Source organism: Artibeus jamaicensis, unplaced genomic scaffold (assembly GCF_021234435.1).
Source record: "Artibeus jamaicensis isolate MK-2021 breed Jamaican fruit bat unplaced genomic scaffold, CSHL_Jam_final contig_851, whole genome shotgun sequence".
Lineage (NCBI taxonomy): Eukaryota > Metazoa > Chordata > Mammalia > Chiroptera > Phyllostomidae > Artibeus > Artibeus jamaicensis.
Window position 1 is genome coordinate 9,578,189 of NW_026521986.1, and position 19,957 is coordinate 9,598,145.

Sequence of the window (19,957 nt, forward strand, 5' to 3'; positions counted from 1 at the left end):
TTCAGCAATCAATGTCTCCTTGTAGGCCTCAGCTTTTGTACGTGGAGACTGGGAAGTGGAGAGGGTATCATCTCTCCCAGTCTTCACATGAGTATTGATACTTTTCATTCAAGCAAAGGGGTCTACCATTCAGAGGAAGAAATATTACTTACCTTTTTTGAAGGTGCCTGAAAAAAAAAGGGCAAAGTGACCAAAAGTAAAAGTAAAATCTCTAAGGAGGATGGGACAGGTAGGACAGGAAGGGTTCTGCTCCCCTTCATTAACATCTACTAGGGATTCTTAGCAAAGCCCAGGCTCCTTGCCAGGAACTACAGATTAAAGGAGAGCTGTCAGGCTGTATCTCCAGATCTTATCAATTCCGTTTGTTCTCAAGAAGAAATCAGGTGCCTCGAGTCCCTTTCCAGCTGAACAGTTATAAGCCAGACCACGTCAAAGAGGCCTGCATACACTCCAAAATGTTTTAATCTTTCTAAGTTCTAAAGCTGTATCAGCAAATGGACTAAAAGATGATAAAATCCATTAGTAAAATCTTAACTCAGGATTGCTAATACCTGAAACCCCTAGGTTTCAGAAATTCCATAAACTCCTTAATATTATATACAAAACTGTGTGTATATGTACATTTTTCTGAAATGAATGTTCACAGTTTTCAAACTTTCAAAGAGGTTTGGGATTCAAAAAGAGCTATAAATGACTGATTTCACAAGAAGTTATTTTCATGCTTCCTCTTCTTTATAAAGAAAAGTCTCCTAAAGTATTCACCTAAGTAACACATACAACAAGGAATTCCTCTGCCACGACGTTCTGTACTCAGCTCTCCCTCCCCGGCCCAGGGAAGAGGCTATCACCACTTCATCACCACTTCATCAGCACAAAACAGCACAGCACAGCACAGCACAGCACAGCACAGCACAGGTGGTGGCGTGCCCGTGAGGAAGAGGGCGCCATCACAGGCAAGGCACCCAGGCTAGTCCTGTTCCTGCTGCTGACTGGCTCTGCCATTTCAAACTACTCCAGGCCCCAGTACCACATGGAGATTAAACCTGTCCAACTAAACCCAAAGGTCACTGAGAGCATTAATATAAAAGAAAGTGCTTTAGAAGCTAAAGGGCTAAAAATAAGACATACAGGCAGGGAGAAGAAAAAGTTAGCCCAAGTCACAAAGCAAGTCATAGGATGGAACCTAAGAGTTGAATTCCCCTATTACAAGTGTGCTGTTGCCCAGGATGGCATGTCATCCAGCACACCGAAAGGGTGTGGGTTTGATTCCAGGTCAGGGCACATACCTAGTTGCAGGTTCGATCCTCAGTAGAGGCACGTGCAGGCTGCAACCAATCGATGTTTCTCTCTCACACTCGCTCACATGTATTTCTCCCTCTCAAATCAACAAACATATCCTCAGGTACAGATTTTTTAAAAAGTGTGCCTTTATTTCAGATGAAGTACATAGGGACTGCCAGACCCCCAAGTGAGAATAATGACTGCACTGAGTTATAAAAAAAGTAAAGCTGTAACTGTATAAGGTGCTTCACTGGCCTGGAGCACACTTACTGGTGAATTCCTAAACCTTTGCTATACCCGTACAACGTCAACACAGAAAGGCTGAACGGTGATGTAATGTCTGAGGCCAGGCCATGTATTCAAGGCCCTTTTTTTTTCTTGGATTCACAGGGTACAAGTCAGCTCTTTTCTCCAGGGAATAAATAGAATGATTTAATTATCAAGATTTTGGAGGCCTTGACATCAAGTTCAAAAGACCTGTACAAAGCAATCCAATTGTTCAAATACCAGTGCTCAACTCTTTCAAGAAAATTTTATTATCCTTTTCCATTCCTCTGTCAGCAAGACGTAGGGACAGGCATTCAATGAGACTAAAGCTAGGCTTTAAATGAAACTAAAGCAAGAGAAGATTTTAAAATTACCACACTGTCCATTTCCAGGCAACACATACCCGTTAGCCCGAAAGCCTAACTTCCCAGAAGCCTGAGCTGGACTCTCATAAGCTAGGACAAGACCATTTAAAGAACTGTGGGAGAAAGGCAACAAAAGCCAAGTACTGTCTTACAAGTGCATGTCAGAAAAGCTAGCAGGTGGAAAACTGGCCTTCTTTTTTAACCCTGGTAGGAAATTGGCTCACTGAGTAATACAGAGGGGAGTGTGAAGCTTGGGAAAAAGAATGTACCCAAGTCAGGCTTCAGGGAGAGGGAGGGAGGAAGGGAGGGAGAGAGGAGAGGAGAGGGAGGAAAAGGAAAGCAAGAAAGAAAAAAGTCTAAGCATGATAGGAAAGGAGAACCTTTGGGATCATGGAGACTCGAGAGAAAGGAATGCTCTTTTACCGCAAGATTCCTTACTATATACTCCAAGACAGAAGGTGAGCTGGCTAAAAATGAGAAAAGCTCAAGGCTTGGTGGTGAGGCTGCTAATTAATTCTGTTTATGTCCAGCCACTCTCATATCCCTTATGCCACCTTATTTCATGACAGAAATTATTTAACTCAAATATTTAAAAAATTATACTAGAAATAAACAAACCATGTATTTTTAGCCGACAGTGAGGAAGACACTGTACCTATATAGAGCTTGGACTAAAAATCTCAAACAGGGCTGTCTGGCAGTCATGTGAATGTCTACCACAGCAGCTGGCACACAGGAGATGCTCAGTAAATACCTGCTTTCTTACTTTAAAAGACCATGGTGGGAGGGTGCATGCAGTTGGGAAGGGTTTGGTAGGAGACAGAAACAAAGAACCTGTCTCCACTCACCTATGAATTAGTGACAGAGCTGAAACTAAAATGAAGAAAAAAATCCTGCTGAAGCACAGAGGTTTCAAATTTGTGGCTCTTGAGCAAAACGGGTATGGTGCACAGATTTGTTTTATCTATATAATGAAGTATGAGTTTCTTGCAACACTTAAAAATCTGGAAACCTCACATACAAATCTTTACTTCCAAGTTTTCCTTGAAAATAATCAGAGGCCCTTATAGCAACAATGGGTTAAAGCTGAGTCAAAGCTTCAGCTAGGAGTCATTAAGATTTAGATGGGGTGGGCTCTCCACTTGGCCACAGTCCCCACCATTCCCTTAACAGGGGATTGGGCTTCTAGCCCAATTCATTCACTTTTGCTGCCTGCCTCGTTACAGCTGGCATTAAGTTGTGGCTGTAGAGTGAAAAGGCTCTAGTGAGAACTAAAAAATCTGGGTTCTAGTCCTAGCTCAGCTACAAACTTGTATATACATGTCTTAACTTGTGTACCTAACCTTTCTGAGCCTCAGTTTTCTCATCTGTAAAAGGAAAGTTTACACAAAATGATCTCTAATAGTTCTATAATTAGAATTCATATGTAACAGTAGCAATGTGCATGGAGAAAAAGTAGGCTCAGTTTATTTCGCAATTTATTCCCTGAGTCCAATTTCTTGAAATGCTCATTTCATTTTCAGGCTAATGAATTACCTGGTAAACCTCAGATAGTCTAAAATGAGGTACGCGCTCTCTGGTACAATATCTGGGTCCATTTGAGTGAACCGACAGCCAGAAGACTGTCTCAGATAGATAGGTCACTTAGTGCCTTTCCTAACCATGTTCATTCCTATTATGGAAATTCTCAGATTTCTTTCTAAGATAGTTACCCAGCCTATGACTAAACGAAGACTTCCAGAGCACAGGGCCTCGGGCTGTGAGCATTCTCAGAGTATATAAGACCAAGATCAACCACAAAGACAAATATATGGAGAGGCTTTGGAATTTGAAAGCAGCAAAACAGATCCTGTCTAGACTAGTCAAAGACTAGGTGTCAGCCCTGCAGAACACACTGTCACTGTGGCAGCCGCTGCTTTAGTGAAGTGCAGAAAGCCAAAGCCTATAAATCACCTTTGAGAGACACGTTCTAGGAATAAGACATGAAGTTTGGCCTCCTGTGCCACACTTAGAAAGTATAAGCTCAGTAGATTAATTTCACTGAAAATCCATTATTTAATTCACCCTCCTTAAGCCCCTAGAAGTTGAGCAGGAAAATGTTATTTATCAATCCTGATTTATAGTTAGAGAAGCCATAGGCCAGAAAGCTAAAACCCACGCATTCACCGAAGTACTCAAGATTCACTTCAATGAATATTTATTGTGCCCTCACTGTATGCCACGCATTGGAGACAAGACAATGATGAATTAGCTACATTTCTTAATCTCCAAGGAGTGAACAACACAGGCAAACACAACTCTCTGTATTTCCTATTTCCTAGGTTATATAATTTGGTAATTTGTAAGGGGAATATGAAGAGATTTTAACAACTTCAACTCTAAAACTGATCCAAAGTTGGATCCAATGACTCTGCATCCTCCTTTATCTATAGAAAACCTCGCGCCCTAGCCAAAAAGCTACCTAGTTTGTCAAAGAGGCTATATTACCTTCCCAAAGGGAAAGAGTCACAAATAACAAATTAGTCAAATCTGAATAGGGAAAGCCAAGTCATTCAATGTTATCACTGTATAAAACCTGAAAGGCAAAAACAAACAAACAAACAAACAAACAAACTACTACCTCTTGCCAACGTACACACCAGGACCATCATAAAATACCTTGTGCAGCTCTGCAAATGGTAACACCTGTCCCAGTGTATCTGGGAAAAATGGGTAATTATAATTTAGGTCGCAGGTCCTTAAATAAGGACAATCCCTCTGCCACCCCCCTAACCCTAGGGGACATGTGGCAATGTCTAAAGACAATTTTTTATTTGTCTAAGGGATGGCTGGGGGAGATACTACTGCATCTAGTAGGAAGACATTGAGGCAGGGATGCTACTAACTATCCTATGATGCACAGGACAATCCCACAAAATGTTGACAGTGCTGAGGTTAAGAAACCATGGTCTAGGTCAGGGGTGTCAGACTCATTTTCACCAGGGGCCACATCAGCCTCTCAGTTGCCTTCAAAGGGCAGAATGTAATTTCAACTCCTTAACTGTTAAGGAGTAGTTACATTTATACAGCCCTAAAATTATTTTAGCCCTTTGAATGCAACTGCAAGGCTGTGGCCCCCAGTGAAAATGAGTATGACACCCTGGTCTAGGTGTTCTACATAGAGGTAGAGGCTTTTCTTTGGAGTCTTTCAAGGACTCCAAGCAGTCAGGTTTTCACTACTGATACAGGAACCTCTTTCACCTTTCCCTCATCCCCTTGTTTCTGGTAAAAAACTATAACCCATTACACATTTAGTGTCTACTCTTTGTTCAGTGAGATAGGATCTCATACATAAATGAGGTTGACAGAAGATGGATAATCAATAAAAGGAAGAAAGGAAAGAAGACAGGCAGAGAGAAGGAGGTACTTCTCTGTTATTATTGCCACAGCTAAATGACATGAAATCAATCATTCTATAGTGCAGACAATTACAATGATCTGTTCTACAATGAGTCTGATCATCTCTAGCAACTGCTTCTTCCCAACCCAAGAAACAAATTGCATGTAAAAACAAAGTCATTAGCATTGTGGCCTCTCCAAGGAGACAATGCTTATATAGCTGAGGCCACCTAGTGGTTTCAGGTGTGGATTGCAGCTAAACAGGCCCCAGGACTCCCACTTGAATATAAAATCTGGATTTGGATACATAGTCTCTATTTACATAGGGGAAATCCCTAGCTTGGACAACTTAAAAGTTATTCCCAATTTATTTCACATTCAACTCAATTCAGTAAGCATTTATTGCGCTCCAACTACATACACTAATCTTTAAGCTACAACACTGAGGAGCCTTCAGCAACATCAATTTAGGAAGAAAAGTCCTAGCTACTGCCTTCAAAAAGCAGGGACTTCACAGGTTCTCAAAGAACTGCTTCTTTTATGGCCCAGGCCCACATATAACTTTAAAAAAGATGAAGTACAGCATGTAAAAACTACATGTCAAAATCTGACATAGTTGAGGGACCCAAAAAGGGCACTAAACATTAGCAGGGGAATAGTTTCTTTTTCCAGTTCAAATGTGAAGCTGCAGTAAGATTTGTTTGAGAACAAAAATATATTTGTATATTTGATCAATCCTTCCTTGTATTTGTCTTTATTCAGCTTGATTACTCAGACCAGTCCAACTAGCCCACTCACTGACACCCACTTCTGAATTTCTATAGCCAAGACAGACAGTCAAGAATGCAAGTATATTTTTAAACTGCCAGCTCTAAGTCACTATCAGTATCTCGAGTCCCAGTGAGACCGTGAAAAGGCTGTACACTCACAGCCTGGGTTCTCCTTCCCAGTTGTGATGCTGGCAGTGAGAAGAAAAAGTCAGCATCTGGCTTCCTCTCAAACAAAGCCACTCAGCCCACTTCATCCAAGAAAAAGATGCCATCCCAAGGGGCCATTCAGGATATATGTCTCTTGGACGGTATTAATACTTCGGGTGTTTCATTCATCATTGCATTTTATTGACATTTTTTAAAAGTCTTTTTTTGGCAGGCTAATTTTCCAAGGACTTCCTCCTGTCTTTTGAAATGACACATTCTTAGAAACTTAATGTCTGCTCACAAACTTGGCAGAGTTAGGTTGCTCAGAACCATATGGGGGCCAGCCACGGTTTATGGTGTGTGCCTCACGTTACTCAATGGCAGCTCTGATGAAGAAACTCACTATTAAGCCAGAACATCCCCAGAAACTCTTTCCACTCAAATTGTTTCTGACATCATGTAAAGAGGAATAAAGACCAGAAACGGCAATCCCAGAGGAAAGCAAGAGTGTGGGATGCAGGAGGCAGAAGGCACTGACCTGGTCACGATCTCCTGCAAAACAGCAGCTTTTCATGGTACAGGAGTTGAAGTAACCCTGATTGTCAAACTGGAACACAGGCAGGCGGGAGTGGATGTCATAGAGCACAGGGGGCAGGCGACGCCTCAGGGCCAGGAGCTGTGTCCCGTTGCTATTGAATCGCACACTCATGGCACTTTGCAGTGACAGGTTGCCACCATAGCGCAGGAGAGAACTGGAAGGCAGAACCACAGGGATCAGGCATAAAATAGGCTGGACAAAAGGCTGCAAAACACACTGCTCTTATTTTTTTCCCCAACATGTGCCCAGGTTCCCATCCAAGCTTATACATATGAATCGCCACAGGAAGATATTTCTACGCAGTGGGCTTGAAAGTCATAATCAGAACAGAAGTGGCTCCTGGATTACATTAAAGCAAGTGATTTAACCTTCCAATTTCCCCTTCAATCTCCAAAAGGTGAATTACCAGTAAATCTAAAGGACAAGGAAAACACAAGCATCTTCAAAGAAGAGACACATTAAAATGATTCATTATTTCATTTACCCAAGGTAACTACAGAGTATTAAATAGATACTCTGTCAAGACCCGGGGAGGTAAGCCATGTTAACACTAACTGGCTAATCACAGGTGGTGTTTAAGGGACATAGCTACTATATGCATTAGAGACATAAAAACCATTTGAAAGAGTAGACATTTTATCGTTAATTCTGAAAAAATATTCAGAATTAGTGTTGATACTTGAATAGAATTAGTCTGCTCTAATTGTATAGAGCAGACAATTACAATGATCTGTTCTATTAGAGAATTAGTGTTGAATTAGTAAAATTAGTGTTGATACTGAAGAGCAGATACTTTATAGTTAATTCTGAATATTTTTCAATAATAATCACTTTATTACTTGTCATTATTTTTCAATTTTTCATCAGTTCACAGAAAATTTTTATATTCCATGGCATGCCTCAAAAGTAAATGCTAAAGAAAAAATTTTAATTAAATGCAGAGCAAGTAGTTACAACAATTGGAAAAACAACATGACTGATTTCCTTCACCACATCTGTAATTAAATTCTGCTTTTGGGACTTTATACTAAGAACTGGAGACACTGTCAGTCATTTCAAAAGCAATTATTTGGGGCTTGAAAATATATCCTATAAAGAGTCTAAAAAATACTATCAGAGATTTAATATTGAAAAAAGATGACACATTTTTTTTCCCTTTTCTTTTTGGCAAGAGAGTGATAGGGGAAATTGAGGAAAGGAGCTTCTGAAATCACAGTGCAAAGGCAGCTGCTGACCTGGCCTGATTATAAAAACCGTCTGCACCACCATAGCCAGTCAGTCCTGTGTCCCCCAAAAGAGGGAAGAATACTCTGGTACTACAGCTACATGTGGAAACAAGTCTCGGGTGGACTGAAATCCTTATGATTGGAATGGCAGGAAAGAGAGAATAATCCCTGCAGAGAAATGTTCTTGTAATGATCTAAACACAGGCCACAGCTACTCACGCACCAAGAATGAAGGACGGGGCTGTTAGAGCCCAGGCATTTCCTTCACAGGGTGCCCTAGCTGCCACAGGCATGTGGTGTTATCTAAACACTGAGCTCAAAAACAATGAGAGGCTTTCAATCCAAGAACAGTGTGGAGTGTGCAAATAAACCAGCATCTGTAGAACTGAAGAGGAGCTGGGGGTGGAAACAAGACTCAACCAAAAGAAACTTGGCTAGCCCCACCAGCCATAGCAGCAGGGGCCTGCATCAGCTCAGGCATCCCAAACGGGAGCACTGGGGCCTCTGGCAAACAGGAACTTCCTCTGCAGGTTCTAGTCAGGTCTGTAGGAATCTGCCCAGGACAGGAATCCGAGCCCATCCCATCCCCAGCCATGCTCCTTGCCCATTGCTCCTTGTATGCCATCTGGACACTCTGCAGGGGTCTCCAGGAGAGTCACTAACTTTTTTCTTGCCTATATGTCTGGGCAGGGAACTCCTATTTCTCACACAGAAAGGGTAGATACATAGAGATTTTGCTGCTAGAGTGTTTAGGGGTGCCATCTAAAGGATAGCAGCTGCTAAAACTGAATACTTCATGTTTGAAGGCAAAATTCAATTCCTTCCAGAAGCATGAAATGATGCAGAAATCCAGAAAGTGAGCTACGTTAATGGTGATTTCTAGGTAGGGGTTCTGCAGCTGGCTCTTCCCGGTAAGAATGGTAAGCATGTCCTAGTTCGTTAGAAAGAAAAGCTTAGAAGTAGTTTGCCCTCAGTCATAATATAATGTCAAAGATCCTGTAGTTTATGGTTCTAAGTGCAATGTGCATGAGAGATCAATTGGGACTTTTAAAAAATGTAGATTCTCAGGATCCACCCCCAAAGGTACTTTTTTTGTTCTCTTTTTCTTTATTCTCCCTTTAAAAAAAAAGATGTAACTAATATATTATTCTTTTAGAAAATCTTTCCTTAGTTTTTTCATTTTACTTTATTTTTAAAAATTTGTTGACACTATTACAGGTGTTCCCCATTTCCCCACACTTTGCCCCGCCCTCCACCCAGCACCCTCCCATGCCTTCACCACACAGTTATCTGTGCTCACGGATTGTGCATATATGCATGTATGTTCTTTGGCTAATCTCTTCTAGTGACCCCACCCCCTCTGAGATCTGTTAGTCTGTTCATGTATTCATGTCTCTGGCTTTATGTTGTTTGTCAGTTTATTTTGTTCATTAGGTTCCACATATGAGTGAGATCATATGGTATTTGTCTTTCTCTGAGTGGCTTATCACAATATTCTCCAGATCCATCCATGCTGTCACAATGGGTAAGAGGTTCTTTTTGTACAGCCATGTAGTATTCCATTGTGAAGTACACCACAGCTTTTTTACCCACTCATCTACTGATGGACACCTGGGCTGTTTCCATGTCTTGGCTGTTGTAAATCACACGGCTATGAACATACAGGTGAATCATTCTGACTGGTGTTTCACCCCAGATATTCTAAATCAGCAGTTTTCAACCCTTTTTAAAAAATCTTCACCTGAGGACACACTTATTGATTTTTAGAGATAGGGGAGGGAGGGAAACACTGATAAGTTGCCCCTCCTATGCAACAGGGGACCGAATCTACAACCTACGCATGTGCCCTGACTGGAAACAAACCTGCAACCTTTCAGTTTACAAGACAACACACCAACCAACTGAGCCATATCAACCAACTGAGCCACACCAGCCAGGGCAATTTTCAACTTTTTTCATCTTATGGCACACATAAAATAATTGCTAAAATTCTGTGGCACACCAAAAAATATACTTTTGCCAATATGAGCAAAAAAAAGATATAATTTTGATTTACATAAAAACAAACAAACATATCCCAGTCAGGGCACATGCTTGAGTTGCAGGCCGGTTCCCTGCAGGCCAGTTCCCAGCAGGGGATGCACAAAAGGAAACCATACATTGATGTTTCTCTCCCTCTCCCCTTCCCCCCTTCCCCTCTAAAGATAAATAAAATCTTAAAAAAACAAACAAACAAACATACAATGATAGTAATTGCCTACCATTTTTGCTCCAAAGTGACTTTAAAAAAAAAAAAATCAGGTGCCTATACTTGTATATAAGGATTTCTGGTAGCAAGAATTAACCAACCAGACGCTACCTTATTATGCTACATGGCTAATATTATACAACTGTATTATATGACCTATGTATTTATGGTTCAAGACAGGGCATTCACACTACAGGGCTCTTGTTGTGTTGGCTCTTGCAATTTTTTTAACTTGACATTTTAAGGGAAAAGAGGTCAGTGGCCCTGACTAAACAGTCGGGTATTGCATGTTTTAAAAATTCTTGCAGCACACTGGTTGAAAATCACTGTTCTAATTGAATATGGGAAGTGGGCCCAGGAATCTGAATTTAACAGGCAACCCAAATTAATTCCGATGAATGCGACTTTCCAACCACATTTTGAGAAACATGGCTCCATTCTGAGGCATGAAGGTGGGGGAGGTGGGGAGAAAGCCGGGTGCAGAGAGACTGCGGAGACTGAATGAAAAGCCAACCACACCGCATGGCACTTTTCATAGCCCCATGTCTATTAACACAAAGATCTCTAATTGCCTTTAACATTAGAGTTCCAGTCCACCCACAATACCTGAAATGTTTTTTTCCTGTGCTCCACACATTGCCCAAAGAAGTTATTTCTCATTTCCTCTCAGAGAACTGAGGATACTTGTATGTACTATGAATGCCTCAATCAATCCTAACTTGCTTTCTGGGCTCTGATCTTGCTAACGGAGATGCCACCATCTCCACTCCTTCAGAGAAACGGCCACCAGTACACACCCAAATGAGACGAGCAGTATCTTGAAAGGGCTGGCAACAAGTTAAAATGCGATCAAGTCAAAATAAACCTATAAAAAGAGGCAATAAATCTATTCCCAACCTATCTTCAACCAAGGATTTTTCATAAAATGCAGTAAGAATGGGTGGGAGATGATCCAAGGGTCAGCATGCAAAAGACCCAGGATGAAAAGCAAGAAAACTTTGAATATCAGAAAGGTATTCTTCACTGGTGTGGTTTCCTGGTTGCTGCCCCCTCCATTCCCAATACTCAACTGGGTAAAAAGATCATTTTAAAAAGCACTGACCAAGGCTAAGGGCTTGAGGCAGAAGAGAAACAAGCTGAAGCTCTTTCCAAGGAAAGTGACCAGGAGTGTCCTGTCCAGCAGAACAAGACAGAACATCCATAAATGTTCCCAGATCAGGCTCCACCTCGATTTTCATAAATCCTTGATTAAGTAATATTCATCTGATGGTGCTAATAAATAGGTTTTCCAAAGCCCACTGGCATGTATTTCCCCTCATTTCTATGTGAAAGTTTCATTAAGACCTGTGACATGCTTGGAGACATGGCACTGCTATTCCAGATCACAGACATCAGAGTTGGCATCATACAACCAGAGAGGCAAAATCAAGGTCTGCAGGAGGGGAAAATCGAGGTCCTCTCCACCTTCTGCTTTAGGACAAGATGACCTATAAGGAATATCAATCACTTTGTGCTTCCTGGAACACAACCCATAGAAGGAGAAATCCTAGATTCCACTAGAACCGGGTAAATAGCAAACAAGTTCAGGGGGTCTCAGCCCAGACCAGTTCCATTCAAGTGTGTCCAGGGTCCCGATAATCCCTTAACTACTACTTTTATACGAACAGGAAGAAGAAACTGGGCTCTTTTGTTTTTTTCTAATACACTCCTCAGTTCCAGGATTTAGACACTTCTCTAGGGGAAACCAGGACTGTTGGACAACCACTGTGAAAGAGGCACATCGTGACCTGTGACTGAACAAACGTATTTTCCCTAGAACGTGATTCACTGCCAAGCCTCTCTGGACTGAAATACAGACACAGGCTCAGTGTACACGGTAACATTTCCTTCCCTTTTTGAACATACAGAGATTTAAGTTTGAGCGAGTCAGCAGAGGCCTGGATTCAATTGCTGGGAAAGAGGTCTTTAGATAACCAAATGGCATGTACGGTCCCTCCACAAAGCACACATGGACAACAGGCACGGCGCCTTCCTGAACAGGGACACGCCCAGAGTCGAAGACCTAGAGTCCCAGTTGTTGCTTTTGTCCCAAAGGTACCAAAAGTCATGCAGAACCAACTAAAGTTTCAAAACGAATTCAGGGACAACGCCGTAACAGATTTGTTTCAGGATGCATATGAATGTTCCACAGATTTAAGGGATTCAACATGTAGTCACTTCAGTTAATCAAGATGGACTGGCTTATCCAAAACACCCCTTTACCCCAAGCTACGCAAAGTAGAAGTTTCATAAGCAGCCATTTATTTATTTATTTATTTATTTATTTATTTAAAGATTTTACTTATCTTTAGAGGGGAAGGGAAGGAGATAGGGAGAGAAACATCAGTGTACGGTTGCCTCTCGTGTGTCCCCTGCCGGGAACTGGCCTGCAACCCAGGTATGTGCCCTGACTGGGAACTGAACCGCGATACTCTGGTTCGCAGGCCCGCGCTCAATCCACTGAGCTATGCCAACCAGGATAAGCAGCCATTTAAACCGTCCTCTTAAAATCACTCCTGATTCTATCTTCTGGGAGGTGGTTACATAGCATCAGTCCTGCTCTCACAGTGTATAAAACTGGGGAGGGAGAGTCCAATGAGTAATGCTTGGCAGGAGGAACAAAAAGGAAAGAAGAAAGAGGGAGATAGATGCCAGTTACTACAGCAACAGTGAACACTGCAGAAGAAGTGGCGGGGCAGCGTATATACAGGTAAACAGTCCCTGATGAAAGGGGAAGAAACTGGGCCGAGTGCGCTCACTATTAGGGTACAAGGTCACAAGGCCAGAGAAATGTTAAAGAAGAGGTCAAACTCTGGAAAAATTCCTAAGCAGAAGAGGATTTGAAAACAAAAATCGCCATTTGGTACCTTCTCTTGTACAAAAACAAGAGCGGAGGGGAACATAAAGGAACAGAGAGAGAAGGCCAAACTGCTGACTGATGAGATGTGATCATAGGACGACAGCCTGTTTCATACGGGAGCCACTCACTGAGAATGTGTCCAAAAACCAAAGTCACCTCTAGCTGGCAGTAAATAAATGTCTTTGAACAATGCCTTTCAAATTTTTCTATAGTTATCCATTTTATAGTCATCCATTTCCATTTTATATGTCATCCCAATATACCCAGACTTATTTAGCACAAATGCATTAAACAACATTTACCATCTACTATAAGCAATGCATTGATTTTCTATTCTATATTTGTTATATAATAAATTCTTGTGACATCTAAATTGATTTCATAACCCATTGGATCACTGAAAATGTTTCCTACCTGTCTCCTTGCTTCTTTTCCCCTTGGACCCAAGCTTCAGTTTATCCTGAACAAAACAGCCAGCAGGATGCCGAACCACAGTCAGACCGCATCATTACTGTTGAAAATCCTCCAGCGGCTCCCTCATTTCAACCAGAGTAAAAACCAAATTCCTTACAATGTCAATAAGGCCTCAGATAACCCCTCCCTATTCTCATTCCTCATGTCTTTGACTCTACCTCTTGCTTCAACGACATGACACCTCCCTACTGTTCCAAGAACAGGTCAGGTATGCTTTTCCTTCAGGGCCTTTGCATCTACAGATTTCTGCAGCCCAGATGTTCCTCCCCAGATATGAGCCCTTACCTCTTAATTCCTGATACCATTCGCAAAAATGCAAACTTCCCCCAAACCCCGAGTCTCCCTTGCCTGCTTTAGTTTTTTTCTCTACTGCATGAGTCACCATCTTATATATCACACATTTGTAGGTATCTTGTTTCTTTTTCCTCTCTCGCTAGACTATAAACTTGTGTATCTTTCCCCTGTGTATCCCAAGTGCTTAAACAGTGCTAGACACATAACAGGAATTCAGTAAATAGCTGTTGAATTCATGATCTAATGGATCATGAGCAGCAGTTTGAAATACCCTGACTTAGAACATTACAAAGCAAATCAAACAAACAAACAGAAAGGAACAGGCTCCACCAAGGTTCTTATATCTTATAGCTGCTGACATCTGTCTGCCCACAAAACCCAGTCTTGAGAGGCAGAGCAACATAAAATCAGAGAAACAGCAGGAAGTGTGGAGACCCAGTCAGCGTCCTCTTTCACAGGCAAAGAACCACGGCTCAAAAAACGAAACGGTTTGTTGACGAACACCCAGGTCTCCACTTCTTCAAGTGATGCTGCTGTACATCCTTCAAGGGAGTTAAATTCATCTACTTGCTAATAAGCAGCCAATAAGAAGAAAGAATCTGGGAAACAGGATACTTAAAAGTGACCTGTGAATTTCCTAGGTTTTGAATACATGCCCTACCCAATTATATTTAAAAAGAAATAGCAATAAACATTCGGGACCCGCAAGAAGATATATATATTAGAGCACAGGGTTTAGGTATTTTTTTAATATCTTTAAAGAGTTTGTTATTTTAAAAAGCCATTTCATACAAACCCCCTCTTTATCTGGGACTACAAAAGAGAGCTTTGAGAAAAGAGCGAGAGTAGGGATTTAAAGACCTACTTAATGGAAACCCGAAATAACATACCTCGCCCCCAGAATTCTGGTGCAGATGCTAAATTTGAAATTACATCATTACTTTATATTCACATAGATAGTCAAATCAAAATTTTCAAAGGACTCTGAAAATGTCAGTGTTCCTCACCATCCTCCTCAATGAGGGCAAGTGACATTGCTCCTTTGAAAGGTTTTTAAGTAGCAGACAGGCCTTGATTAGCAATGGACAGTCACCAGGGTAGGTCAGAAACTACACTTAAGTTTGATTTACCATCTCACTTCCAAAGCACCCACAGATAAATGGCAAAGTTGTACTATTAAAAAAAAAGATTCAAAATACAAAGTATTTTATGCAGAATCCAGAAAGACTAACAATGTTCTTGGAAAATCTTCCGAACAAGGGTAAATCCATGGGTAAAAGAAGCCAAGAGTATTCAGAGTGCACGAAAAGTCCCTATCTAAAATATGTGACTAACAACAGTTAAAAATGTAAGTGGTCCAACCTGTGACTGCAAAATAAAAAGTTCAACCTATGACTTCACTGAAGGAATTATGTCACTACAGATATCCTGGAAGAAGCAACAAGTTCTTGATTAAGTTTATATCCAAAGTGTTTGTGCGAATAGTGCATTGCGTCATCTAACCCTTACAATGACCCCATGGGGCAGAGAGTGGGGGTGACACCATTCTCACCTCACAATGCAAGAGACTGTGGCCTGGCAGTTATACGACTTGGCCCTGACTACACAATAGATAAGCAGCAAAAACAGGACCAGCAGTTTTCTGCTCCTTGGTTTGACAAGGTGGGACAGAACAAACCGTGGAGATGGATTATTCCACCCGGCTACAAGAAGAGCATCAGATGACAATGCGTCAGGGCCAAAAGGATTCAAGACATTCACTCCACACACCTCCCTGTAGCTCGATAACTCATTCATCCACGCAGGCATTTAATGAAGAAACACTTACTGACTACGTGCTAACTGTTCTAGGTGCTGTGCTAGGCACTCGGATTCAAAAGATGAAGTAAGAGGAAGAAACCATCATGACTAACGAGGGATGAGGAAGCGGTCAGTGTCCTTCTATGACATGAACCGTGTTTCTAACAGGGGACATGTGCTGTGAGAGACACGGAAAGAATACCCTCCACCTGGGAGACAGGAGTGGGAGTGGTCATGTCTTTCTAGAAATAAAATCTGCCCTGGCTGGTATAGCTCAGTGGATTGAGCACGGGTCTGTGAAGCAAAGGGTGGCCAGTTCGATGCTCAGTCAGGGCACATGCCTGGGTTGCAGGCCAGGTCCCCAGTAGGGGACAAAGGAGAGGTAACCACACACTGATGTTTCTCTCCCACTCTTTCTCCTTCCCTTCCCTTCTCTCTAAAAAAAAATTTTTTTTTAATCTAAGCTGGCTCTTAACAGAGAGAATCAGAGAGTTGACCAAAGTTCTTACCCGGCAAAAGAAACAAGATAAATATGGGTATGTCAATATAGGGATAAATTCCTAGCACGTAGTGATAAGTGAAAAAGTCGAGTTGTAGAGTAACTGTATAATTCTACAGTATCTGTGTGAAAAACACACATGCGTATAGAAATGCCATATACTTTCTATGGGTGCATGTACAAGCCTATAAAATCAAAGTAGTTCTGGAAGCATACACGAGGACCTCCTGACACTCACTACCTGCAGGGGAAGGGGCAGGGCACAAGAACTAGAAAAGGGAGGCAGAGGGACTTCAGCCTTGTTGACAGTTTTAAAAAGAGAACATGTATTTTTTAACTTTTTATTTTGAAATAATTATAGATTCAGAGGAAGTTGCCAAGAAATGTACAAGTAGGTCCTTTGCACCTTCACCTAGCCTCCCCCAATGTCAACACTTTGCAAAACCACAGTCCTTATCAAAATCAGTTACAATGCACTTATTTGTGCGTGTGTGGCTCTATGCGACCACATCATGTGTGTACAGCTGTCTGCAACCACCACTGTGATTAAGACATTCATCTGTACCATCACACCAAGACTCCTCATGCTACCCTCTTACAGCCAAATAACACCCTCTACTCCTATCCCTAACACCTGGCAATCACTAATCTGTTCTCCATCATTACGATTATATTATTCCATGAATGTTAAGTAAATGGAACCATGCGTGTATCCTTTTGAGATTGGCTTATTCGCACAACATAATTCCCTAAGGTTCATCCAAATTGTTGCACGTATCAACAGTGCACTGATTTTTATTGCTAAGTAGTATCCTATGGTAGAAATGTGCCAATTTTTTAAAACTATTCACTCATTGAAGGACATGTGGGTAATTTCCAGCTTTTAGCTATTTTGAATAAAGCTACTATAAACATTGATGTACAAGTTTCTACATGAAAATAAGTTTTCATTTCTCGCATAAATGCCCAAGACTGCAATTGCTGGGACATATGGTAAATTCATTTAAAAAAAAATCCTCACCCAATTAAAAAAAAATTGATTTTAGAGAGAGAGGAACAGGGTGGGGAGGGGGGCAGAGAGAAATATCAGCGGGTTGCGTCCCATATGAGCCCCAACTGGAAATCAAATCGGCAAGTGCCCCCGACTGGGCACATACCTAAACAACATTTTAGTGTATGGGATGATGGTCCAACCAACCGAGTCACTTGGCCAGGGAGCTTAAGTTCAGCTTGAATTTATAAAGGCACTACCAAACTATTTTTCCAGAGTGGCCGAACTATTAAAAACATTCCGCCAACAAAGTTTGAGGGATCCAATTTCTCCATGTCTTCACCAGCATTGCTTTATTTTAAAACAGCAAAACTAAGAGTTGATCAAAGTATTTTAAAACAAAAGGAGACAAAATTAGATTATTTTTAGCTTTCTTATGGATGTACACAACACTGTGCATGAAAATTTTTGTAGCCTGCCCACTGCCCCAAGGAAATCAAACCTGAATCTGCTCAAGCCCCTGGATTTACTGCTAACTTATGAACAAAATGGGAGTCAGAGAGAACATACTCAGAGAGACGGTACAGGAGTGCAACCAATATAACCTAAAATGTGGAAAATTCCATAAGATAAATAATCCAGTTTGTCTAACAAATAAATTGCAAGAAAAAAAGTGAGAGGCAGGAGTACCTATAGATTCAAAGAGACTGAGAAGCTAATTGCTTTGTATGGACCTTATTTAAGTCCTGCCTCATTAAAAGACGCCCTCGGTACTATTATATCTCCCTCTCTCCTTCCCTTCCCCTCTAAAGATAAATAAATAAAATATTAAAAAAAAAAAAAAGTAATTCATGCATAAGGCAATTAAGGAAACTCAAACATTAATTAAATGTGAAACATCAAAGAATTATTGTTAATTTTAGGTGTGATAATAATGTTGTTATATTTTTTAAATAATGATTTTATGTACAACCTAACGAACAAAATTAACTAACGAGCAAAACAGAAACAGAGGCACAGATGCATGGAACAGACTGACAGCTGTGGGAAGGGGGGAGGGAGGAGGAAGCCACATGAAAGGTCGAAGGGAGTAGCCAAAGAACATATACGCAACGACCCATGGACATGGACAAAATGCAGGGACTGCCCAAGGGAGTTGCGGGGGGCTGGGTGGAGGTGGGCAAAGGGGAAAAAATTTTGACAACTGCAGTAGCATAAATATAATTTAAAAAGATAAAAAGAATGATCTTCTCATGGAAATTAATTTGGCAGTCCCTCACAAAGTTTAACAGGACTACCATGTGACGCACAGTTCCACCCCCAGTCATAGCCCAGATAGAACTGGAAACAGGTACTCAAACAAACACTCATGAATGTTAACAGTAACATTATTTATAAGAGTTAAAGGTGGAAACAACTCAAATATCTATCAGCGGGGGAAAGGATAAACAAAATGTGGCACAGCCAAAACAGACGATGATTCAGCCATGAAGAGCAATGAAGTACTGATATAAGCTGCAACGCGCATAAATCTCCAAAACATTATGCTAAGTAAAAGGAGCCTGGCAGAGGTTCGCATGGTATACGAAATACACAGAACAGGTAAATCCACAGAAACAGATCGATGACGGCCAGGAGCCAAGCAAGGAGTAGGGAGAAGTATTCTGGGGAATAAATGCTTAATGAATAGAGGTTTTATTTTGGGATGACGAAAATGTTTTAAAACCAGACAGAGGCAGTAGTTTCACAACACTGTGAATGCACTGCTACTTTGAAATGGTTAATTTTGTTACATAAATTTTAACCTTAACTAAAAAATAATTACTTTCAGAGATACATATTAAAGTATTCACAGAGGAAATAATATAGCATATGGAAATTGATATAAAATGATTGGGGAGGTCACAGATGAGAAATAAATGATTTTTATGGATTAATTATTGAATGGTCATTTAATAACTGGATTTATGATATCTCGACATTGGCTGATAACTATAGTAGAGTTCTTTTCATTATTTTACTTTAATATATATATGAAGTTTTTTTGCCATAAAGATTTTTAAAAGAAAAAAGATGATCTGTTTTAAAAAAAGATTTATTTATTTTTAGAGAGATGGGAAGAGAGGGAGAAAGAGAGGGAAAGAAACATCAATGTGTGAGTGATACACTGACTGATCGCCTCTCACATGCCTCCAGTCAGGGACCTGGCCCACAACCCAGGCATGTGCCCTGACCTGGAATTGAACTGGTGACTCTTTGGATTGCAGGCCGGTGCTCAATCTACTGAGCCACATTGGTCAGGGCTAAAGAGAAAAAAAGATATGATTTTAAAGTAACAAAGCCCACTTAATTTAGAGACTTGATATCACCTCCTTCTGAGTAACAAAACTTGGGGAGTTTTAAAGGAAGGGTAAGGACATGCTTCCGGAACTCCTACCCACACACCAGACATTCCCCAGATGCTCTGGCCCAAAGCTAAGTCTCTTATTATAAAAGGCACATTTGTGCTTGATGAGAAGGAATGAACACAGGGAAACTACAGTCTCAAGGTCAGGTCAAAGACCCTGGGTTTGAATAAACAAAGCAGCAACTTCAGCAAGGACCTCTGAGTAACCACAGCTTCCATCTTGCAGGATAAGCAAAGTTGCTAATTCAGCTAGGTATGTTTTTTTTAAAATTTATTTTTTTATTGATTATGCCATTACAGTTGTTCTATGCCC

General features: G+C 41.0%; 1 protein-coding gene across 2 annotated transcripts in view; it reads right to left on the bottom strand.

The window, feature by feature from the left end:
* DCAF5 (DDB1 and CUL4 associated factor 5) overlaps nucleotides 1–19,957 on the bottom strand; it is a 100,386-nt gene that overhangs the window by 43,440 nt on the left and 36,989 nt on the right. For both annotated transcript variants that reach the window (XM_053673263.1, XM_053673264.1), the window contains exon 6: nucleotides 6,747–6,960. In XM_053673263.1, coding sequence (XP_053529238.1) covers nucleotides 6,747–6,960 — 214 coding nt within the window. The remainder of the gene's footprint in view (nucleotides 1–6,746; nucleotides 6,961–19,957) is intronic.